Consider the following 25,830-nt stretch of genomic DNA (forward strand, 5'->3'; position numbering starts at 1 on the left):
TTGCAACTTTGTATTTTTTCTTTCTTTATAAATGTTGCAAAACTACATTTCCCATCATCCCTTGACAGACCTGGTTCCAAAACTTAAAGTTTTGTAACAGTTTTGTCAAGGGCTGATGGGAATATAAGTAGTTTTGCAACATTTGTAAAAAAATAAAATAAAAACCTTTTATACAACAACAATTTTGCAAACATTTTGTCAGGACATGCGACTTGAAATTTTGCAAAACTTTTATAAAGTTTTGGAACAGATGATGGCAATTGTAGATGTGCAACATTTTTATAGGTTTTGCAACAGTTTTGTCAAGAGTATGAAATTAGAAATTTTGCTAAGTTGTCAAAGCATGACGGGAGCTGTAAGTTTATTTATTTATTTTTTACAAATGTTGCAAACCTACAATTCCCATCATGCCTTGACAATTTAGCAAAATTTCAAACTAAAATGATAATGTTGCAAAACTACAATTCTCGCGATGCTTTTACAAACCGGTTGCAAAACCTATATAATTGTTGCAAACTACGATTCGCATTATGTCTTGATAACTGTTCCAAAACATAAAAAAACATAAGGTAGGAAAGTTTCAAATCTCACACCCTGAGAAAACTGTTGCAAAATTAAGTTGTCATTTTTTTGGTTTACAAATGTTGCAAAACTAAAACAAATTTTTTGTAACAGTTTTGTCAACGCATGAGAAATGAAATTTTGCTACTTTTTTTTTTTTTTTTTTTAAAGTTTTGTCAAGGCATTATCAGAATCGTAGTTTTGCAACAATTATAGTTTTTTCAACAGTTCTGTCGAGGCATCCCGAGAATTGTGGATTTGCAACATTATAATTTTGCAACAGTTTTGTCGGTGCATGATGGGAGTTGTAGTTTTGCACCAGCTGGAGAGCCACAGGTTAGGAAACACTGAGTTGCATGGTCTTGATTCTAGCACAGTCTATCCAGAATACTTAACCATAAGAAAAACACCTACGATGGCTGCTTCAGCAGCTGTGGCACAGTAGACATCCCCGGTGCGTAAAGAATCGCGTTCCGACCTTCATACATCGAAGAAGAGAAAAAGGGAGGATGCTAGAACGGCTTTTGTCTCAAGCCCTATCCTCAGAAGCCGCAACGAACCAAAGTTTATAGATGAACTGGTCCACGAAACTAGTAAAATACGATGTTAAAAAGGTTCTTCCCTGAGGACAGGGTCACCAATCGTTGAGCCAAAGCCGATTGATAACTATGGAAATAATCGATCTGGTAGCAATAACGTTGGCAACGACCTCCTAGGCACTCCAGTTTAAGGCAGCGTCTGAATGGAAAGTAGTCGGGGCGGTCTACAGAACATTGAAGATCTTCCGTCTTTGGCCAGTCGCTCTGCGGCCTCCACACGTAGAACCATCTTTCGGATCACAGAGCAACAAACTATAAAACCAGATTTCAGAGAGTCCTCTTGCCCAGGAATGGTGCAGGTGTAAGTGACACAAACACATACAAGGTTATCGATGTCTCAAAAAACAAAAACTGGAATGTAATAAGTTATCGGAGAGGATGATGGACAGTCGTAGCAGCAAAAACAACATATGGGAGCATTGGCCTGATGATGTTTAGTGGAAAAAATATATATATATATATAGTGGTTTTGATAGGAAGGCGATCAGGCAGGAGAGACTGTGGAGGAAAATAAAGACTGAAAGAAAAGTTAAGGTGAGAAACATGGTTCATGCAAGTCTAAAGGGTTAGGGTCGATGCAGATGGCACAGGCAGACACGGGCAAGATAAAAACCTGCAGGCGAAAGAGGCGAAAAACACTAGTGAATATCTGCAGAGCTGCATTGTGGAAATGAGGAATCTGCAATTTGGAAAATTAGGGGATTATTTATTTATTATATTTTTGATTCGGAAGAAGGTAGGACATTCAGAGTATCAGAGAAGATCAGCTTTGGGAGGGTCGGCCATCGGGGTGCAGCACAATACATTCACTAGTTTGTTTTCCAGTTACATTTGTAATATAAAAAATAAGAATGGAACAATGGACTGTGACGAGGTGCATTTTTCGTTGTGAAAAATCGCACCGTATTACACGTAACAAAATTTGTGGCGCCTGGAAGTTAGTGAAGGACATGTATGTATCATGCGTTCATGCGTGCTGCTGCTCTCACATGTGTCCCCCCGGGCCTAATCCCCTCCCCTTAATAGAAGCTGCATGTAAAACGCCTTCCACATCGCGCCCAGATTCACAGACACACTTTCTCTTCAGGAACCTGCAGTCCAAGAGGAAAAAACAGAGAAGAGGGACAGTTATGAGGGCGCTACACAGGGAGGCAGCAGATATTTATATTATTATTCCAAATATAAATCAGATCAAGGAGAATTACAGCTCTATAGGTGAAATATGTTGCATGGAACACATAAGTGAAGTCTTTAAATTGGAAAAAAAACGTCGTCAATATATCTTCTATAGACAACTGCTTTTTATTAGGGTCTATGGGAGCGTTTAAGGAACAGTGTACCTCCAACTGTTGCAAAACTACAATTCCCAACATGCCCGGACAGCTAATGGCTGTCCGGACATGTTGGGAGTTGTAGTTTTGATACATACTGTTTGGAAAACACTGGTCTATGGTGTTCACAATCTTTGTCTCGCCAGTTATGGCAAAACTACAACTCCCATTGTGCCCTGACAACTGTCAGCTTTCAGGGCATGATGGGAATTAAAGTTGGAGAGCCACTGATTGGGGAACACTTCTCTACAGAGTGAATTATTACTTCTGTCAAACCTTCACTTATGTGCATACGACATATTAGTTCGCAGACATTTTAATTATCTAGAAAGGTCCAAAATTCTGTGCTAAGAATATTACTGTTTATATTGTTTCTTTGCTAAATTATTTCTGTTACACAGCACCAAATCCACAGATGTAGTGTTACACAAAATACACAAATTTTTTTTTTTTTGCGCCCAGATTTACTGAATTTCCTGGTTTTCAGAATCACATCACAGTTTTAATTTCTCATCCTGCTCGATTTATTATCTTTATTTGGCCTTAGTTTATTTAGTCGTTTTTTAATTACATGACTACTTGTGCCAAACTGCACCAATCACATCAGTAATACCCTCTTTAGGATTTTAGAGCTGCTTTGTTGGTCTGAGTAAAAAAAAAAAAACTGACAAAAACTTGATCAATCTGTCAGGAACACTCAAAAACATGCAAAAAATTAAATAAAATAATAAAAAAACTGCTAATTTAATAAAACTCCATCCTCATCACCGATACGGAGATCAGCAGTGGATTTTCTATGCACAAATCTGGAGTAAATCTGCCTTGTGTGTATTTACCTTTACCAGGAGTTACTAGGAGAGATTTACAAAGCCTTATACAGAGAGTTGCCTCCTTCCCCCCCCCCCCCCCCCCCCCCATTGGCGGCTGCAGGTAACCAGAGTATTATACATTTACCTTGACGGCAGGGGATTTTAAGTCTGTAACCGGAAGAGAGCATTAAAGGGGTACTCCGGTGTTTGGGGCTGATGGGAGAGAAAGAAGGGGGGGAAAAAACTATACTTAACTAGCACCATTCCCCCTGCTGCTCCAGTTCATAGTCTCTCTTCTTCCTGCTTCCAAGATAAATGCTCCTTGCAGGACCTGCCAGATTAGCCAATCACTGGCCACAGAAGTAGGCCGTCTTTGTCAGTGATTGGTCGAGTTCGCAGGTCCTGCACCGAGTGCTCGTCTCAGAGCAAGAGAGAAGATGAACAAGAGCTGCGGGGTAGTATGTAAGTATAAGTATTTTTTCTATCCCCCTCACCAACAGCAGATTTAATTTTTTTTAAATAAAACACTAGAATACCCCTTTAATCCTTACACGGTTATTACAGTATTATTCAGTAAAGAATTTTGGAACCTTTTAGAATAAAGACACAAACAATAGGTGCAGTTTCTTTTGTTTGTTTTTTTCCAGATAATAATATGATTAAGCTTTAAATCTCTATCAAGCGGTGCATTGATCACCATAAAATTCTTTGCTGTGATATCAAAGATTGTGAAACGTATGAAAGCATAAATGCGCCGTATAGCCTTAATGATATTCTAATATTTCCTGTTGAGGTTTTGAACATGCAAATTAAAGGGGTTATCCCAAGAATCATTCTCATATCTAAATAAAAGCTTTTAATCATAGATTTTAGTTCATTTGCAGTGTTTTTTTTTTTAGCAAAAAAATAAAAAAATATACAAACAATACCTCTCATCTGTTATTAGGCTCCCCTGGTTCCCCCATGATGCATTTTTTTTTGGGGGGGGGGGGGGGTTCAGGACAGAATACATCTCCTTCCCCCCACTGGCAGCTGACAGTATAGTCCTTTTTACTTTTCCTATTGAAGAAGTCTCCTCAGCTATACTTCCATGTTAATGCAGTCTCCACTCCTTCATCTGGCAGCTGACAGTATAGTCCCTTCTTACATCCTCTGTAGTAGGAGTCTGCTTAGCTATTCTGCCATGTTAATGCACAGGCTCCACTCCTTCCTCTGGCAGCTAACAGTATAGTCCCTTCTTACATCCTCTGTAGGAGTAGTCTGCTTAGCTATTCTGCCATGTTAATGCACAGGCTCCACTCCTTCCTCTGGCAGCTAACAGTATAGTCCCGTCTTACTTCCTGTATCAAATAAGTCTCCTTAGCTATACTTCCATGTTAATGCAGTCTCCACTCCTTCCTCTGGCATCTGACAGTATAGTTCCTTTTTACATCCTCTGTAGTAGGAGTCTGCTTAGCTATTCTGCCATGTTAATGCACAGGCTCCACTCCTTCCTCTGGCAGCTAACAGTATAGTCCCTTCTTACATCCTCTGTAGTAGGAGTCTGCTTAGCTATTCTGCCATGTTAATGCACAGGCTCCACTCCTTCCTCTGGCAGCTAACAGTATAGTCCCTTCTTACTTCCTGTATCGAAGAAGTCTCATCAGCTATACTTCCATGTTAATGCAGGCTCCACTCCTTCCCCCTCTGGCAGCTGTCAATATAGTCTCTTCTTACGTTCTCTGTAGAAGGAGTCTCCTATGCTATTCTGTCATGTCACTGCAGGGGGCTCCACTTCTTTCCTGACATTCTTAAAGCTATTTATTTTGGTTGCCCTGCAGTGAACAGAGGATCACTAAGCAGAGACCTGACTGTAAGGTGAGGTACTAAGTACGTCAGTCCCCTGCACTCTGCTCAATAGGTATAAGTAAAGCCCGGTTCACCACTGATACCAACTGATCCCATATGCCTTTAGCAGGAACTGACTGGGCAAGAAAGTTACTGCTTGCAGAATGTTATTTCTTTCGGGTAGGGTCACCCAGTACATCTACAGAGTATTTTTACTCTGCGGATGCGCTGACGGCAGTCAGAAGAGCGAGCTCCATGCTGCGGCCGAGTAGCTCTGTGTGTCAGCTTGTAGGAGCAGATTTCCCACTGCATATCGGCTACGAGCAGGCACTGTGTCAGCGGAGAATCTGCCAATATGATGGGACACACAGAGCTACCCAGCTGCAGCAGGGAGCTCGCTCTTCTAACTGCCATCAGCGCATCTGCAGCGTGATATACACTGCGGATGTGCTCCACGTGACCCTACCCTTAAACAGATTTTTCAACGGAGCTCCTTAGACGGAGATGTGATTCAGTAAGTTTAAATGCAAAATTTTTATTGATACATTATATATATATATATATATATATATATATATATATATATATATATATATATATATATAGTCATGGCCGTAAATGTTGGGACCCCATTAAAGATTTTTTAAGAAAAAGTATTTCTCACAGGAAAGGATTGCAGTAACACGTGTTTTGCTATACACATGTTTATTCCCTTTCTGTGTATAGGGACTAAACCAATGAAGGGAAGAAAAAAAGCAAATTGGACATAATGTCACCAAACTCCAAAAATGGGCTGGACAAAAGGATTGGCCCCTTAACTTAATATTTGGTTGCTCACCCGTTGGAAAAAATAAGTGAAATTGGTGTCTTCCTATAAGCATCAATAAGCTTCTTACACCTCTCAGCCGGAATGTTGGAGCACTCTTCCTATAACCATCAATAAGCTTCTTACACCTCTCAGCCGGAATGTTGGAGCACTCTTCCTATAACCATCAATAAGCTTCTTACACCTCTCAGCCGGAATGTTGGACCACTCTTCCTTTACAAACTGCTCCCGGTCTCTTATTGGACGGCGCCTTTTCTCAACAGTAATTATAAGATCTCTCCACAGGTGATCAATGGGATTTAGATCTGGACTCATTGCTGACACTTCAGAACTCTCCAGCGCTTTGTTGTCATCCATTTCTGGGGCTTTTTGACGTATTTTTGGGGTCATTGTCCTGCTGGAAGACCCAAGATCTCTGACACAAACCCAGCTTTCTGACACTGGGCTGTACAGTGCGACCCAAAATCCATTGGTAATCCTCAGATTTCATGATGTCTTGTACACATTCAAGGCCCCCTCCTGGGTCTCCTCCATAGGGTTTTATTTCATATAAATGTCGACGGATAGTTCGCGCTGACACCGATGCTTCCTGAGCCCGCAGGACAGCTTGAATATATTTGGAACTTGTTTGGAGCTGCTTATCCACCATCCGGACTATCCTGTGTTGACACATTTCATCAATTGTTCTCTTCTGTCCACTCCAGGGAGATTAGCTACAGTGCCATGGGTTGCAAACTTCTTGTTGCGCACTGTGGACAAAGTGGAGATGGACTTGTAACCTTGAGATTGTTGATACTTTTCCACAATTTTGGTTCCCAAGTCCTCAGACAGTTCTCTTCTCCTCTTTCTGTTGTCCATGCTTAGTGTGGCACACACAGACACACAATGCAAAGACTAAGTGAACTTCTCTCCTTGTTATCTGCTTTCAGGTGTGATTTATATATTGCCCACACCTGTTACTTGCCCCAGGTGAGTATAAAGGAACATCACATGCTTGAAACAATCTTATTCATCCACAATTTTGAAAGGGGCCAATAATTTTGTCCAGACCATTTTTGGAGTTTGGTGACATTATGTCCAATTTGCTTTTTTTCCTCCTTTTTTGGTTTAGTTCCAATACACACAAAGGGAATAAACATGTGTATAGCAAAACATGTGTTACTGCAATATATATATATACAGAGGAGAGGATATATATATATATATATATATATATATATATATATATACATACATACAGAGGAGAGGAGATCTATATATATATATATACACACAAAGGGAATAAACATGTGTATAGGAAAACCTGTGTTACTGCAATCCTTTCCTGTGAGGAATACTTCATTTTCTAGAAAAATTTCAGGGGTAATTTACAGCCATGACTGCATATGTGTGTGTATCTATTATTTTATATATATATTTCGTGGGATAACCCTTTAATGACTACATTGTGCATCTGCAGTAACATCATGCTGCTCCAGTCTCAACCCGCTACTGTTTAGTAATATCTTACCACACTACGGAGCAAAATTACAAAACAGAACCGGACACAAAATCCCCAAATTTCCGTAAGAAACTGGATTTATTAGATTGTGGTCAAATAGCTTTTTCTCAGAACATATTGGCTTAAGAATTGTAAGAAATAAAGTAAATATGCAACACTGCAAATGGTCCAAGGGCTCAACGTACAGTGAACTTCCAGATTATCACGACTAAGTGTATTGTATGAAAACGCCATAGTAATGGCCGCCAAAGGACACGAAAACAACGGAGAACCGTGAACCACATGTCCTCAGGGATTTGGTCAAAAAACAGTGAAAATATATATATATTAGCCAGAGAATAAAAACATCAAACTTTGGTAAAACTAAGATCGCTAAAAACATGATGTGAACAAAAATAGTAAAAATCCTTGATATTTTGGCTCAGAATTTTGTCCTTTATATCAAAATAAATTTAAACCTCGTCTGTAAGGGGGTCAGGTGACGTCAGACATATCCCGCACCATGTGCTTATATATAAACATTTACATCTAGAGCGGATAGAAACAGATTGTGTATTAAAAGCTTTTCGGGATAATAAAAAATAACACTATCTGTCTGATTTTTCGTAGCTTAAAACCAAAGAAGTAGAAAACATTCCATAAAATATAATTCAATGTACATGTGTAAAATCCTAACGCACATCGCGGTATAAGGCAAACAGTAAGGCGAATTCTCTCCGGTTACGTCTCCCATAACCCGCTGTGCTCACGCAGTGAACAATTATCCTATTGGCATTGAAGTCTATCTGCCGTTCAGCCAGAACTTTTCCTCCATCTTGCTCTGACCCATCTCTGGTACTTGTGAAAGTTTAGATATAGGTTACTGCACCTTTACTGTTTTTCTCTAGAGTAACATCTATGTAAGACGTGGGCACGTAGCCTTCCTCGCCGTTCTGCCGTCTTGCTCTTGTCCAGCCGTCGCCTTTGTCTTCCTCAATAATATACATGACTTCTCCTTCTTTCATAGCCAGGGTGCCTTCATTATTACCTGGATGAGAAAGAGAAAAATGAATAAAAATAATAATAATAAATAAAACAAATTAAATTAAAAATTAATAAAATAAATAAAATCTCATAAAACCTTCGGATAAAAAAAATGGAAATGTGAGAAGATAAAATTATATAAAAGCCATAAAATGAATCATTGAAGTGAGTGGTCCCAGAAACGGCTACTCCAGCAGTTCCCAGGAAGGAAAACAGAGGGATGGTATCTGCGGTGCCTTGAGGACATGATTTATATTTAAGGCAAATGTCCTAAAGGTATCGAATACTTGTTTATTTAGGATAAAACAATCACAGAACAAAAATAAAAAAAGCAACGTGTTTCGCGAGGTGCCCACCGCTTCATCAGGCTAGTATAGTAAAAGCATGCACTTCTAGTATATAAACATTATATAAAATATATATATATATAGACAAACAGATAAAGGAGTTTGAATCTGCGAAGGTTAGATGGACATTTCACCCACGCTGATTCAAACTCCTTCATCTGTTTGAATCATATATATATATATATATATATATATATATATATATATATATATATATATATATACACACACACACACACACACACACACACACACACACACACACACACACACACATACATATATATACACACACACACACGATACCGATAGGACTGTTGCTTCCTTGCCTTAAATATAAATCATATCCTCAAGGCGCCGCAGATACCATCCCTCTGATTTCCTTCCTGGGAACTGCTGGAGTAGCCGTTTCTGGGACCACTCTCTCCAATTACTATGACCGACTGGACTGATGATTGGGTTTGGATGCCGGGCTGCCAGAGGATCGCTTGAGAGTGTAAAGTCACTTAATATATGTGCTCAACAGTGTTGTGCATGTAGCGCAGCACCAATAGGTGAGTGATATACCACCTTCCTCCTTTCTTCCACTTGCAATCCCTCAAATGTGCAAACAGTGACATATATTTTAGTACTGTTCCTATTGGTTTAATATAATTTACGGCACTTCGATAGCTCCACCTTTCTCTGTTCCAGTTTTTTCTATATACAAAACTATAAAATTAATCATACACTAAAATACAAAGCAAAAAGGTAACACTTCGATCTTTAAGACCATGGCGCCCTCTAGTGGTGAACGGCAGAAGTGCATTAGAGCAGTGTGTCTCCAGCTGTTGCAAAACTACAACTCCCAGCATGCCCGGACAGCCTTCAGCTATCTGGACATGCTGGGAGTTGTAGTTTTGCCACAGCACTGCATTAGAGTATACATGTCTATTGCTCTAAACTGGCCATACATTACACATCTGACCGACTGATATTCCACCAAACTTTCCCATACCCCTGTAAGTTCTGTTCAGCTAAGTGTAAATGTGTTCTCAATGCCAGTAAGCCACTGCCAGACACCTCGTCTTCTCCAGACCACTGTGTCCCTATGCGATTTACAAGTTCATTTCTCTAGGGGTTCATTACATTCAAAGGGGTATACTGGTATGAGATAATTGTATTTAAATAAAACTAACGCCCCAAGACACATAACTTCCTAATATAATCACAGATTGTACGGGTTTTAACTTGTTTTTGAGTGATTCACGCCTAACAGGAAATTGTGTAGTCCTCTCCTTGTCTGTGTGGTGTTGCCTCAGCAGCTCTACAGCTCCTCCCTCTCTCCTGAGACAACGCATCATTCTCTGCTGTTTTAGGAGGCGTAGATGGATCATGTCTCCGAGCTCTAGCCCCTCCCCCTGAGTGATGTGATACAGCATGTTGCCTTGTACTGAAAAATGCCACAGGCAGAGGAGCAGACAGGAGATTAATGCAGCAGGTGCTGCAGTCTTTTCTGGTCTTTCCAGCAATGTTGTTCAGCAGCTGCCAGCAGGGAACTGGCAGGATTGCTGTGGGAGAGCCGCAACTTACAGCTGAGGGAAAGCAATGCAGTTTGGGAATTGTAGTACTGTGCAACTACTCTATCAGAAAGTAGTGTTTCTGTTTGAATGTTATATTGTGATACAGTAATAAAGACAAACATGAACAATGTATCCACATTAAGCCTAGCAGGAGTAGCAGTGCTAAAATATCCAACACCGGCGCTTCATGTTGACAGTACCTTCCCCCTGTGCAGAAAACCTAAAATATTTTCTAGGATATGAGAGTGTCAGTGCATATCTGCAGAGTCCCTATGGAAGATGCAGCCTGGCTAATACAGCAATACCTGCTGCATTACACATACCATCAAACGGATAGATCGCTTTACAATGTCCAATAGCGGGGAGGGGGTCGTCGTCATCAAACTCGTCGTCAAATTCTGGATGTGCGGCCGGCTGAGGTTGGATTCTGTGTTCTTGATTTGAGTCTTCTGTGTAACTGCCTTCCGGACTGCGAAATACATGGAAAAAGCATTACACATATAGACTGTAGAGGGAGCCCTCGAGGCAGATAGAGAGGACACAAGGACCGGCAGGTGTCAGGGAGGGACTCCAGGCTGTAAGATTCCTTCACAATAAACACCATCCTACAGACTCCTCCAGGAAAAAAAAGGCACCCCCTCACTTTGGTTTGTTCTATTAGTCAAGTTTGGAAACACAATGCTTAATGGGTGTCATCCTTTTATTTTTTTTTATATTAGTGCTAGATATTTAAACATCTTTTTTTTTCTGTAATTGTTTTTTTTATCTATCAATCATTTTTGTACATTACGATGGGGGGGGGGGGCGGCCATCTTGCCTGACCTGTTTTTAAAAGCATTTAGAGATATGTTTTACACCAGGTCCAACTGACAAAAGCAACAGGACCGGGGCTGCCCCCATTGATGGGAAAGGTGTTGAACTGCCCTGTGACCCTTTAGAGGTCATTTCACAGGTAGGGAGATGCTGATTTGTGAGAATCACCTATTGTCTTCTCTATCTTCTGGTCATTTTGTCTGTCATAAGGAGAAGACTGCTGGAAAATGCCTAGTGCCACGTCTGGCTGAGTGTTGTGCCTATAGCTTGCAAAGTCCAAACTGAAAATTGATTTATTGATTTCAAATTAGTAGGATTTTTTTTTTTTATATAATATATATATATATATATATATATATTTATATATATAAACACACACACACACACACACACACACACACACACACACACATATATACATATAAAATGTATTTATTTTATTTGGGGGGAGCTTTACCACCAAACATCCAAATACTTCCCATCTACATCCTAAAGCAATGTTTTAGAAAACTGCAATCGTCCAGCTGCTGCAAAACTACAACTCCCAGCATGCCTGGCTGTCCGTGAATGCTGAGAGTTGTAGTTTTGTCACAGCTGGAGGCACACTGTTTGGAAAACATGCTTCTAGAGGGCTGGCAATCTCATACAATATTCTAAGCAGCTACAGACTATTAGTCTGACTACTAGTTGTAATATATATATATATATATATATATATATATATATATATTTATTACTTTTACATTCTTCACCTGAAAAGCTCCCCGAGTGTTTCCCCTACATCATAACACAAAGCAGTGTGCAGCCTCCAGAACTAGAAGTAAATTCCAGATATTTCCTTCTGTTTAGAGGAGATTCCACATTGTAAATCCCCTTTATTTGGCTTTAGGAAAGCTATAGATATTTGCACTTTATTAATATTTATTTATATATTATATTTAGTATTTGCAGGGAAGTATTTATAGTGTTTCTCTAATACAGATAAGATAAGTCATCACTTAGTAATCTATGAGGGTCTGACTTCTGGGACCCTGTCCTGATAATGATTCTGAACACTTGTCCTCTGTTTTCCACTGCACAGAGGAGCCCCCGTCTGGCTGTACAGGGAACTGCAGAGAAGCCCTTTCATTTGGTTTCGCTCCATTCTCAGGTTGGGGGCATGATGTGAAGAGGAAGCCCCAGGACAGCTCCTATTCTAATAATACCTCTCTCTTCCTTGTGCCACCAAGTGGTTGGCCTCTGTGCTGTGCCGCCGCTCACTCCTCTGCGCCACCTTGCCTTCCACTTCTGACAGCCAAGCCTAGAAATGGGGAAAAAAATATGGGATAATGTAAATTTAATCAATGCAGATTTGTTCAAAAGCAGAATCCACAGAAAACTGCAACAGCGGGAATAATAAAATAAAATATATATCTATATATAAAATAAATATCTAAAATCAGGAAAATGTACAAAAATAAATATGTGATCTCTATCCTGCTGTAAGGAAGTCTCTTCATAGTGAAGATTTCGGGATGTGTCACGTATTAGTCATTGATTAGACAACATTCATTTCCATACAATAACATTATTGATCATACAGATCATCAGTGTTATAGAAACATAGAAAGTGTCGGCAGATGAGAACCATTTGGCCCATCTAGTCTGCATAATATTCTGAATCCTATCAATAGTCCCTGGCCCTATCTTATATGAAGGATAGCCTTATACCTATCTCTATCTTATATGAAGGATAGCCTTATACCTATCCCGATCTTATATGAAGGAGCCTTATACCTATCTCTATCTTATATGAAGGATAGCCTTATACCTATCCCGATCTTATATGAAGGAGCCTTATACCTATCTCTATCTTATATGAAGGATAGCCTTATACCTATCCCTATCTTATATGAAGGATAGCCTTATACCTATCCCGATCTTATATGAAGGAGCCTTATACCTATCTCTATCTTATATGAAGGAGCCTTATGCTTATCCCTATCTTATATGAAGGATAGCCTTATACCTATCCCTATCTTATATGAAGGATAGCCTTATACCTATCCCTATCTTATATGAAGGATAACCTTATACCTATCCCTATCTTATATGAAGGATAACCTTATACCTATCCCTATCTTATATGAAGGATAGCCTTATACCTATCTCTATCTTATATGAAGGCTAGTCTTATACCTATCTCTATCTTATATGAAGGATAGTCTTATACCTATCTCTATCTTATATGAAGGATATCCTTATACCTATCTCTATCCTATATGAAGGATAGCCTTATGCCTATCCCTATCTTATATGAAGGATAACCTTATACCTATCCCTATCTTATATGAAGGATAGCCTTATGCCTATCCCTATCTTATATGAAGGATAGCCTTATACATATCCCTAGCTTATATGAAGGATAGCCTTATACCTATCCTTATCTTATATGAAAGATAACCTTATACCTATCTCTATCTTATATGGAGCATAGCCTTATACTTATCCCTATCTTATATGAAGGATAACCTTATACATATCCCTATCTTATATGAAGGATAACCTTATACCTATCCCTATCTTATATGAAGGATAGTCTTATACCTATCCCTATCTTATATGAAGGATAGCCTTATACCTATCCCTATCTTATATGAAGGATAGCCTTATGCTTATCCCATACATGTTTAAACTCCTTCACTGTATTTGCAGCGACCACTCCTGCAGGAAGACTATTCCATGCACCCACTACTCTCTCAGTAAAGTAATACTTCCTGATATTATTGCAGAAACCTTTCCCCTTTAATTAAATTAAATTTAGTTTAGAATTAATATATGTAGATGACTCTATAGATACATTAGACTTTAGTCTTTTATTGGAATCTCAGAAGTGGCGGCTTTTTTGCTTTTTTTGTGATTTCAATTATAAACCAACTTCTGGAAAAAGCGATGAAGAGGATTAGAGGGGAAGCTAAAATATTGGAGTATGACTCTTCACCTATGTGGCTCTATAATTGATGCTGACACAACCTTTTCATAAAAATAATTTGACTTTACAAGAGATTTACCATTTTTACACTTAATGTACTTTATACCTTATAGATTTGGATGGACATAAATCATAAAAATAGACATATTTCAAGGAGTCGTATGGCCAATTCCCTGCTGCTGCCATTCCCTGTTTCTACACAAGGGAACCCATGCTCATCCAATCAATGAAGCTGCTCATTGCGTCAGGTAGAAAATCACTGACCAGGCAATACAGGAAGCAGTGATCAGTGAGGCCCAAAGCATTACGTGTTTGGAGGTGAGAGGGCATCTGAGGAAGAGGTGCTCTGGCCTCGAAACACGTCATTCTTGTAATTTGGCTTTAATTTCAATAAAGACCACATCACTGCTACCCAAGGATTTGGGTTTGAGACTTTAGTGGTAGGAGACAGGATTGTTTCTTCTGTCCTCTTTCCTGCATTGTCTACATCAGCTGACGAGGCTTCATTGCCGACTCCCAGGGGGCTGCACCATCTTGTACACAACAACCCTAGATGAGCACCGGGATTGCCCAGTCTGAACTAGAAATACTGCCCTATTTTATACATATATTTTTTTGCTTCTAGATGAAATGGTTGCTAAGCTATCAGTGGCCACGACCTCCCATTGGTTTTTCATGGCCACATCAGACAGGCACCAGTGAGCTTACAAGGCTGACCGTGGGTTAAATAGTCAAGATCTGAGGCGCAGCAGCGATCTCGGCTATTGTAGAACAGCATTAAATGTCACATCTGATGCCTACTGTATATTTGTACCTGTGCACAGAAATCCCGCTAGTACTGTAAATGTGAAGCGCTGTGTGTGGGAAGAGGGTTAAAGGTCATGTAGAAAGGACTTCACCATCACGATTCCACCTTTATTATTTCACTGACCTCATTTTTATGTATTTCCATCCGAAGCTTCTCAATGTTACTCATCGTTTCTGCTATTTTTGGTTGCAAGCTGCTGGGGTCTCCCATCTGTGGGCTCTTCTCATAGACGTCTTTCATTTTATTCAGAGCCTCTCTATGGAAAGAAAGGATCGGTCACGTCACAGAAATATATTCTTAGGAGGAACATGTCACTGCGTTATTAACCCCTTAAGGACAAGGCCAATTTTATTTTTGCGTTTTCGTTTTTTTCCTCCTCTCCTTCTAAAATTCATAACTCCTTTATATTTCCATCTACAGACCCATATAAGGGCTTATTTTTTGCGTGACCAATTGTACTTTGTAATGAAACCTCTCCTTTTACCATAAAATGTACGGCGAACCCCCCCAAATTTTTTTTTTTTAGGGAGGAAATTTAAATGAAAACCACAATTTTGCACATTTTGGAGCGGTTCGTTTTCACACTGTACACTTTACGGTAAAAATGACATGTGTTCTTTATTCTGTGGGTCAATACGATTAAAATGATCCCCATGGCTAGATACTTTTATATTTTTGTACCACTTTAAAAAAATCTAAAACTTTTTGTACAAAATCAGTAATCTAAAATCGCCCTATTTTGACCACCTATAACTTTTTCAATTTTCCGTATAAGCGGCGGTGTGAGGGCGTCATCTGTACTTTTTATCAATACCACATTTGCATATATAAAACTTTTAGATCATTTTTTATTAATTTTTTTTAACTAAATGTGACAAAAAAGCTGCATTTTTTTACATTTACGCCATTCATCGTACGGGATAATTAATTATAATATTATATTTTGATAGTACGGACATTTACGCATGCGGCGATACCAAATATGTTTATAAAAAAAAACGTTTACGCTTTTTGGGGGTAAAATGGGAAAAACAGACAATTTTCATTTTTATTGGGGTAGGGGATTTTTCACTTTTTTTTTACTTTATATTTTTAAATTTTTTACACTTTTTATGTCCCCATAGGGGACTATCTATAGCAATCCTTTGATTGCTAATACTGTGCAGTGCTATGTATAGGACACAGCACTGATCAGTATTATCGGTGATTTTCTGCTCTGGTCTGCTCGATCGCAGATCAGAGCAGAAGACCACGGGAGACTGCCAGAGCCAGGTGGGGGGACCTCCGGCCGCCATGCTGGATGATCGGATCGCCGCGGCAGCGCTGCGGGCTATCCGATCATCCATTCAAAGTACCGCACTGCCACAGATGCAGTTATCTGTATTGATCACGGCATCTGAGGGGTTAATGGCGGACATCCACGCGATCGCGGATGTCGGCCATGTCGGCTACTAGCAGCCGGAACCTGCCGTGTATGACGCGAGCACCGTTCCGATGCTAGCGGTCATACACAGGACGTAAATGTACGTCCTGGTTGCGGAAAGTCCCGCCAAACAAGGACGTACATTTACGTCCGTGGTCGTTAAGGGGTTAAAGGGGTACTCCACCCATAGACATCTTATCCCCTATGCAAAGGATAGGGAATAATATGTCCGATCGTGGGGGTCAGGCCGCTTGGGACCCCCTGCTGCACCTGGCATTCGTTTAGAGTGTCGGTTGCAGCGCTGGAGGCTCATGAGGTCACAGCCACGCCCCCTTAATGCAAGTCTATGGGAAGGGGCGTGACGGACGTCACGCCCCTTCCCATAGACTTGCATTAAGGGGGCATGGCTGTGATGTCAAGAGCCTCCTCCCGCATCGCCAGTCATCCGGCACGCAGCAAAGTTCGCTCCGTGCACCGGATGTCTGGGGTGCCGCAGCAGAGATCGCAGGGGTCCCTATCGGCAGACATACTGTACATCTGCTGGACTGGTATTACAGGAAAGACCAATAATAAAGCGATAATACTAATAAACTCTGGTACTTACACTTTCTCAGCTCCCGGATCTTAGCAACAGAAAACCAAGGAGACAAGCACAGCGGTGTGATCCGGCACATTCTCTGAAGCTAAATATACTCATTAGACGGCGGTGCCCCTAGGACAAGGCCGGCATAACGGAGCGTCAGATAAAGACAAAGTCACTTACTTCTGATCAATCTCCTTCTGAAGCTCCCGATTCAGCTCATCAATTCTTTGCTGCAGTTTCTTCCGTCTTTGCTCCGGGGGAAGGTGACTAAAATCTTCTAAGGCCGGGCCCTGTGCAGAGAAAAGATCAAATGAGCAACAGGAATGGAAGCGACTGAGAACAGAACAAAACACGTCTGATCAGCGGAACAAGCAGAGTCCCAAAATGGACCCCTTACGGATCTCCACAAGTCTGGTGTAACAAAGCCGCAAACCGTTCACAATAATACAGCCAAGAAAGTGATTCAAAGTTAAGATGGCACAGCAGGCCGGACACACTGCACTGAACGTTATTGGGAAAGAAACCTATTAAAGGAATGTGGAATATTTCTTCGCTTCCAGGAGCCTGTGGTTCCCATTTTCATGTCTGCAGACTAATCTGCCAATGTTTAGAGATCTCAGTCACTAAAAAGTTATTTAGGTACAGAGTAAAACCGGTCATGTATAGGTAAACGTTGGCTTGGTCATACACAGATAAATGTTGGCCCAATTTCAGCCGAACCTTCAACCAATCTAATGCGTTAGGGGTTGGTTTGACTTTTAAGGCTGTTAGCTCAATATTCCCAATCTTTTCATTCTGAGGGGAGATAAGTGGGTAAAGACGAATCCAGTGGTGCCTGGCAGTGGCTGTATTCCCCTCTACCCATTCAGAACACATACACACCTAGCTGCACATACATGTGTACTGAGCAGGTTGGGAGAAAGAACTGTTTGCTGAACGATCGTTCGGCTGCCAACTATTTAAAGCGTATGGCCAACTCAACTGAGAGCTGTGAAGAGAAAAAAAGAGAGGAGGAGGAACAAGTGAAGTCTCTTATCCTTGACCTGTGGGAGATGTACTGAGAGGGAAAAGGGGGACACAGCTGCAGGCTTCTATGCTTTGCCTGTGAAAGATAAGTTGTGAAGGGGAAAGAGGGGGACACAGCTGCAGGCTTCTATGCTTGGCCTGAGTGAGTTGTGCTGTGAGAGGGAGGAAGGGGCCACAGCTGCAGTCTTCTATCCTTTGCCCATGAAAGATAAGTTGTGAGAGGCAGGAGGGGGATGCAGCTGCACTCTTCAATCCTAGGCATGTGTGAGATGTGCTTTGAGGGGGAGGAGGGGGATGCAGCTGCACTCTTCTATCCTAGGCCTGTGTGAGATGTGCTGTGAGGAGGAGGAGGGGGATGCAGCTGCACTCTTCTATCCTAGGCCTGTGTGAGATGTGCTGTGATGGGGAGGAGGGGGATGCAGCTGCACTCTTCTATCCTAGGCCTGTGTGAGATGTGCTGTGATGGGGAGGAGGGGGATGCAGCTGCACTCTTCTATCCTAGGCCTGTGTGAGATGTGCTGTGATGGGGAGGAGGGGGATGCAGCTGCACTCTTCTATCCTAGGCCTGTGTGAGATGTGCTGTGATGGGGAGGAGGGGGATGCAGCTGCACTCTTCTATCCTAGGCCTGTGTGAGATGTGCTGTGATGGGGAGGAGGGGGATGCAGCTGCACTCTTCTATCCTAGGCCTGTGTGAGATGTGCTGTGATGGGGAGGAGGGGGATGCAGCTTCACTCTTCTATCCTAGGCCTCTGTGAGATGTGCTGTGATGGGGAGGAGGGGTATGCAGCTGCACTCTTCTATCCTAGGCCTGTGTGAGATGTGCTGTGATGGGGAGGAGGGGGATGCAGCTGCACTCTTCTATCCTAGGCCTGTGTGAGATGTGCTGTGATGGGGAGGAGGGGGATGCAGCTGCACTCTTCTATCCTAGGCCTGTGTGAGATGTGCTGTGATGGGGAGGAGTGGGATGCAGCTGCACTCTTCTATCCTAGGCCTGTGTGAGATGTGCTGTGATGGGGAGGAGGGGGACGCAGCTGTACTCTTCTATCCTAGGCCTGTGTGAGATGTGCTGTGATGGGGAGGAGGGGGATGCAGCTGCACTCTTCTATCCTAGGCCTGTGTGAGATGTGCTGTGATGGGGAGGAGTGGGATGCAGCTGCACTCTATCCTAGGCCTGTGTGAGCTGTGCTGTGAGGGGGAGGAGAGGGATGCAGCTGCACTCTTCTATCCTAGGCCTGTGTGAGATGTGCTGTGAGGGGGAGGAGGGGATGCAGCTGCACTCTTCTATCCTAGGCCTGTGTGAGATGTGCTGTTAGGGGGAGGAGGGGGATGCAGCTGCACTCTTCTAACCTAGGCCTGTGTGAGATTTGCTGTGATGGGGAGGAGGGGGATGCAGCTGCACTCTTCAATCCTAGGAGGGGGATGCAGCTGTGAGGAGGAGGAGGGGGATGCAGCTGCACTCTTCTATCCTAGGCCTGTGTGAGATGTGCTGTGATGGGGAGGAGGGGTATGTAGCTGCACTCTTCTATCCTAGGCCTGTGTGAGATGTGCTGTGATGGGGAGGAGGGGGATGCAGCTGCACTCTTCTATCCTATGCCTGTGTGAGATGTCCTGTGATGGGGAGGAGGGGTATGCAGCTGCACTCTTCTATCCTAGGCCTGTGTGAGATGTGCTGTGATGGGGAGGAGGGGGACGCAGCTGCACTCTTCTATCCTAGGCCTGTGTGAGATTTGCTGTGATGGGGAGGAGGGGGATGCAGCTGCACTCTTCAATCCTAGGCATGTGTGAGATGTGCTTTGAGGGGGAGGAGGGGGATGCAGCTGCACTCTTCTATCCTAGGCCTGTGTGAGATGTGCTGTGAGGAGGAGGAGGGGGATGCAGCTGCACTCTTCTATCCTAGGCCTGTGTGAGATGTGCTGTGATGGGGAGGAGGGGGATGCAGCTGCACTCTTCTATCCTAGGCCTGTGTGAGATGTGCTGTGATGGGGAGGAGGGGGATGCAGCTGCACTCTTCTATCCTATGCCTGTGTGAGATGTGCTGTGATGGGGAGGAGGGGTATGCAGCTGCACTCTTCTATCCTAGGCCTGTGTGAGATGTGCTGTGATGGGGAGGAGGGGGACGCAGCTGCACTCTTCTATCCTAGGCCTGTGTGAGATGTGCTGTGATGGGGAGGAGGGGGATGCAGCTGCACTCTTCTATCCTAGGCCTGTGTGAGATGTGCTGTGAGGGGGAGGAGGGGGATGCAGCTGCACTCTTCTATCCTAGGCCTGTGTGAGATGTGCTGTGATGGGGAGGAGGGGGATGCAGCTGCACTCTTCTATCCTAGGCCTGTGTGAGATGTGCTGTGATGGGGAGGAGGGGGATGCAGCTGCAGTCTGTGGTCACACTCTGGGAGGGCAGGGTGAGCAACAGGGGAAGACATCCTAGCAGTAAGAGAAAACTGGAGTGGGTGCAGATCTGGAGAAGTGAACAGACACTTACAGAGAAAATTATATTGGAGATGGAAAGCAAAGCCAAAAACATGCAGGATATAAAACACTTAATATGTTCACTATTCATCAGAATCGGCTTCTGTGTATTAACTGAATGAGAGTGAATGGAGAATCCACATTATACAGGAGCATCTTGGAGCTGAAGCCTCTGACCTAAAGCAAAACCGCTAAACCAGCAAAAATATGATTATTGGGGTGAGGCCAAAACACAGAAGAACAGCAAATGTGAGTAATGTGCGCGGCATCACAGCACGGTTATTCAGCACGGAAAAATTCTGCTCACGTTTCTCCGTCCCGGAGTCTGGAATAAGTCATTTATTATTATAACAAACTGATTCACTGCGACGAATCCATCCAGGCCTAGAAAGTAATCTATGAATGCAGAATATTTCATGGCCTAAACATGCAGCACCGGTTTATTAGACAACCACAGCTCAGTCAGCTCCGTATCTGTCGGCAAATTTTATGAAATAATAAAACACCTTTTGGTATCTATGAGATAGGTGGGGGTTTATGTTCGTCTATGCACAATGAATATTACGGACGCCGTATCAATATTCTACATCATTCTGCACATTGGATTTGGGTTTTTGTGGGGGAGAGGAGTGTGTGCAGCGCGGCCGGGAACAGCTCTGCTTCATATCTATGGACGGGTAAATAGACAGATCTTCTCCACCAGTTTACAACTTTTCGGTAGAACCAAATGTTACTATATAATGTGAAGCATATACACGTCATATGTCACTCCAGATGGATTTCTTAAAATTATTCCATTATGTATTTCTATTCTGAATCATTTTCATACTTTAACAACCTAAGGGATCAAAAAATAGAAGTGATTTGAGAAAAGTCCTTCATATCAGTCTGCCTTATACATTGATTTTTATATATAATGTATCTATGACTAAGGACTAGAGATGAGCGAACTTACAGTAAATTTGATTCGTCACGAACTTCTCGGCTCGGCAGTTGATGACTTATCCTGCATAAATGAGTTCAGCTTTCAGGTGCTCTGGTGGGCTGGAAAAGGTGGATACAGTCCTAGGAAAGAGTCTCGTAGGACTTTATCCACCTTTTCCAGCCCACGGGAGCACCGGAAAGCTGAACTAATTTATGCAGGATAAGCCATCAATTGCCGAGCCGAGAAGTTCGTGACGAAGCGAATTTACTGTAAGTTCGCTCATCTCTACTAAGGACGCCACGTCCTTATATATAAATATATATACAGTGGTCCCTCAACATATGATGGTAATCCGTTCCAAATGGACCATCGTTTGTTGAAACCATCGTATGTTGAGGGATCTGTGCAATATAAAGTATAGGACAGTGATCTACAACCTGCAGACCTCCAGATGTTGCAAAACGACAGCACCCAGCATGCCCGGACAGCCGTTGGCTGTCCGGGCATGCTGGGTGTTGTAGTTTTGCAACATCTGGAGGTCCGCAGGTTGTAGACCACTGTTAGAGGAAGTTGTACTCACCTGTCCCCGCCGCTCCGGACCGTCACCGCTGCCCGGGATGTTGCCGTCAATTGCTGTCGCCGCGTCCCCGCCGCTCCAGCAAGGCCTCTGCTTCCCCGGCATCCTCGCTCTCTGTCGCCGCCATCACGTCGCTACATACCCCACTCCTATTGGATGACGGGACGGCGTGCGCAGCGACGTAATGACGACGATGGAGAGCGCCGACGATGCAGGGGATCCAGAAGAGGACGCGCCGGAGCCCCGAGGACAGGTAAGTGATCGTCAGCGGACCACAGGGGGCACCGTAAACAGCTATCCGGGGGCAGCTGAAGCAGTCTGCGCTGCGGGATAGCCGTTTATGCGATGGCCCTGACATACAAAAGCATCGTATGTTGAAATGATCGTATGTTGATGCTGCCTTTACCATGTGATGGCCTCTGAGAGTGATCGTATGCTGAAATGATCGTATGTCGGGGCCATCGTAAGTCGAAGGGTCACTGTATATATATGGTATGTCGGGGCCATCGTAGGTCGGGGGGTCACTGTATATATATGGTATGTCGGGGCCATCGTAGGTCGGGGGGTCACTGTATATATATGGTATGTCGGGGCCATCGTAGGTCGGGGGGTCACTGTATATATATGGTATGTCGGGGCCATCGTAGGTCGGAGGGTCATTGTATGTTCTAGTCCATTGTGTAAGTTCTTCCACTTAAAAAGATGAGAAAGGCTGTAATTTTCATCATAGGTATACCTCAACTATGAGACCCAATAGGGGGAAAGAATACAGGAAATCACATTTCTAATGAATAAATTGGTGAATTCCTCGGTAAAATAAGTATTCGGTCACCTACAAACAAGTAAGATTTCTGTCCCTCACAGACCTGTAACTTCTTCTTTAAGAGTCTCCTCTGTCCTCCACTCGTTACCTGTATTAATGGCTCCTGTATGAACTTGTTATCAGTATAAAAGACACCTGTCCACAACCTCAAACAGTCACACTCCAAACTCCACTATGGCCAAGACCAAAGAGCTGTCAAAGGACACCAGAAACAAAATTGTAGACCTGCACCAGGCTGGGAAGACTGAATCTGCAATAGGCAAGCAGCTTGGTGTGAAGAAATCAACTGTGGGAGCAATTATTAGAAAATGGAAGACATACAAGACCACTGATAATCTCCCACGATCTGGGGCTCCACAAAAGATCTCACCCCGTGGTGTCAAAATGATCACAAGAACGGTGAGCAAAAATCCCAGAACCACACGGGGGACTTAGTGAATGACCTGCAGATAACTGGGACCAAAGTAACAAAGGCTACCATCAGTAACACACTACACCGCCAGGGACTCAAATCATGCAGTGCAAGACGTGTCCCCCTGCTTAAGCCAGTACATGTCCGGGTCTGTCTGAAGTTTGCTAGAGAGCATTTGGATGATCCAGAAGAGTTTTGGGAGAATGTCATATGGTCAGATGAAACCAAAGTAGAACTTTTTGGTAAAAACTCAACTCGTCGTGTTTGGAGGAGAAAGAATGCCGAGTTGTATCCAATGAACACCATACCTACTGTGAAGCATGGGGGTGGAAACATCAGGCTTTGGGGCTGTTTTTCAGATAAAAGGACCAGGACGACTGATCCATGTAAAGGAAAGAATGAATAGGGCCATGTATCGTGAGATTTTGAGAGAAAACCTCCTTCCATCAGCAAGGGCATTGAAGATGAAATGTGTCTGGGTCTTTTAGCATGATCCCAACACACATTGCCCAGGCAACAAAGGAGTGGCTTTGTAAGAAGCATTTCAAGGTCCTGGAGTAGCCTAGCCAGTCTCCAGATCTCAACCCCATAGAAAACCTATGGAGGGAGTTGAACGTCCGTGTTGCCCAGCGGCAGCCCCAAAACATCACTGCTCTAGAGGAGATCTGCATGAAGGAATGGGCCAAAATACCAGCAACAGTGTGTGAAAACCTTGTGAAGACAGAAAACTTTTGACCTCTGTCATTGCAAAAAAAACATAAAAAATGGTATATAACAAAGTATTGAGATGAACTTTTCTTATTGACTAAATACTTATTTTCCACCATAATTAACAAATAAATTCTTTAAAAATCAGACAATGTTATTTTATGGATTATTTTTCTCATTCTGTCCCTCATAGTTGAGGTTATAACCTATGATGAAAATTACAGCCTCTCCTCTTTATAAGGGGGAGAACTTGCACAATTGGGGCTGACTAAATATTGCCCCACTGTATGTATGTATGTGTGTGTATATATATATATATATATATATATATATACACACATATATACATATATACAAACATACACATATATAGAACTTCCATTTCATTCTCCCTTCTAGGCCTTTTTTTGTTTCAAAATAGATGATATACCTGTATACACCTGATTGGTCATAGTATACGGGGCACATCAATGCTACTCTCAAAGCCCAGAAGGTAGAATGGGGACGGCTGAGCTGGAATTGACGGGGGATTCACAATTTCAATTATAGCTTTTTTTTTTTTTGTTGTTGTTTTTTTTAAATTTTTTATCATAACAGGCAAATTTTGGAATAATTTGAAAAACCCCTTTAAACATAATAACATTCTAGAGGTGACTTCTGTTTGCATAGCTGAGTCGTCATCAGAAAGAAGTGGTTTGTAGGTAATAACCTGCCTGTTCCGCAGAACACAATAAGGGGAAGAAGCAGATAAACAGATTTTGCAGATACATTTCATCCAATACATTGTAACAAATATGTAACCCTTCATAGGCTGGATATGAAGCCTCCAGTAAACAATGTCCGCACGGCTGCAGCTACTTTGGAAGACAAATTTTAGGAGTCTGTAAGGAAATAGTTGCATAGTTTGCGAGTCACATAATAAACCATCACAAGCGACACAAAACAGAAGAATGATAAACCTCACCATGTAAGGAGGATCGATATTGTTTTTAACAACCAGGGTGCCTCCAGCTGTTGCAAAATTACAACTCCCTGCATGCCCGGACAGCCTTTGACTTTATCCGACATGTTTCTCGTGAAATTGCTTCATCATGGGGCCAATGCACAACCTGCAAATGTCTGCAACCTCTCCTGCAAATAAACCAGACCCAGTCAGCTGACTCAGTCATCATTGTGCTTCCAGCTGTTGCTAAACTACAACTTCCAGCATACCCGGACAGCCTTTGGCTGTCCGGGCATGCTGGAAGTTGTAGTTTTGCAACAGCTGGAAGCAAGATGAGGACTGGGTCAGCTGACGGGTCTGGTTTATTTGCAGGAGAGGTTTCAGACAGCCTTTGGCTGTCCGGGCATGCTGGAAGTTGTAGTTTTGCAACAGCTGGAGGCACAATGATGACTGGGTCAGCTGACCGGGTCTGGTTTATTTGCAGGAGAGGTTGCAGTCATTTGCAGGTTGTGCATGGGCCCCATGATGAAGCAATTTCACAAAAGAAACATGTCGGATGAAGTCAAAGGCTGTTCGGGCATGCTGGGAGTTGTAATTTTGCAACAGCTGTAGGCACTCTGGTTGGGAAACCCTATTACACAATTGCAAAAGGTGTTAAAAAGCGAGTGAGGTCAGACAGATGGACAGAGCGGACAGAACAGAGGACATCGTCGCCACCTCCGGGATCTACTGATTGCAGAGAGAGATGGAGAATCCATAATAGCCAGAGAAGTCATAGAACAGGTATAAAGCGGTGAGACGGACACAGCGATGGACACAGAGCGGCACACACCATGCTTACCATCCTCAGTGACCACTGCACCGGCCCCAGCAGCAGAAAGAAACGGCAAGTTACTGAAAGATAGTGCAGACTATTGTACCAAAACTGAGACGTGATAGACAGTGATATATACTGCACTTCATTA

General features: G+C 42.7%; 1 protein-coding gene across 3 annotated transcripts in view; it reads right to left on the bottom strand.

Moving 5' to 3' along the window:
• Window positions 1–285: 285 nt before the first annotated feature.
• The window catches only part of FNBP1L (formin binding protein 1 like), a 180,523-nt gene continuing 154,978 nt past the window's right edge, over window positions 286–25,830 (bottom strand). Inside the window, exons 10-16 of one of the 3 annotated variants that reach the window (XM_056523123.1) lie at window positions 25,707–25,721; window positions 17,165–17,274; window positions 15,102–15,234; window positions 12,405–12,499; window positions 10,710–10,855; window positions 8,323–8,481; window positions 286–2,251 (exon numbers count right to left, since the gene is read on the bottom strand). In XM_056523123.1, coding sequence (XP_056379098.1) covers window positions 2,244–2,251; window positions 8,323–8,481; window positions 10,710–10,855; window positions 12,405–12,499; window positions 15,102–15,234; window positions 17,165–17,274; window positions 25,707–25,721 — 666 coding nt within the window. In that variant the 3' untranslated portion in view covers window positions 286–2,243. Of the gene's footprint in view, window positions 2,252–7,301; window positions 8,482–10,709; window positions 10,856–12,404; window positions 12,500–15,101; window positions 15,235–17,164; window positions 17,275–25,706; window positions 25,722–25,830 lie in introns of those variants that run through there. The other 2 variants (XM_056523122.1, XM_056523124.1) reach the window with 2 other exon arrangements.

This window comes from Hyla sarda, chromosome 6 (assembly GCF_029499605.1).
Source record: "Hyla sarda isolate aHylSar1 chromosome 6, aHylSar1.hap1, whole genome shotgun sequence".
Taxonomy (NCBI): Eukaryota; Metazoa; Chordata; class Amphibia; order Anura; family Hylidae; genus Hyla; species Hyla sarda.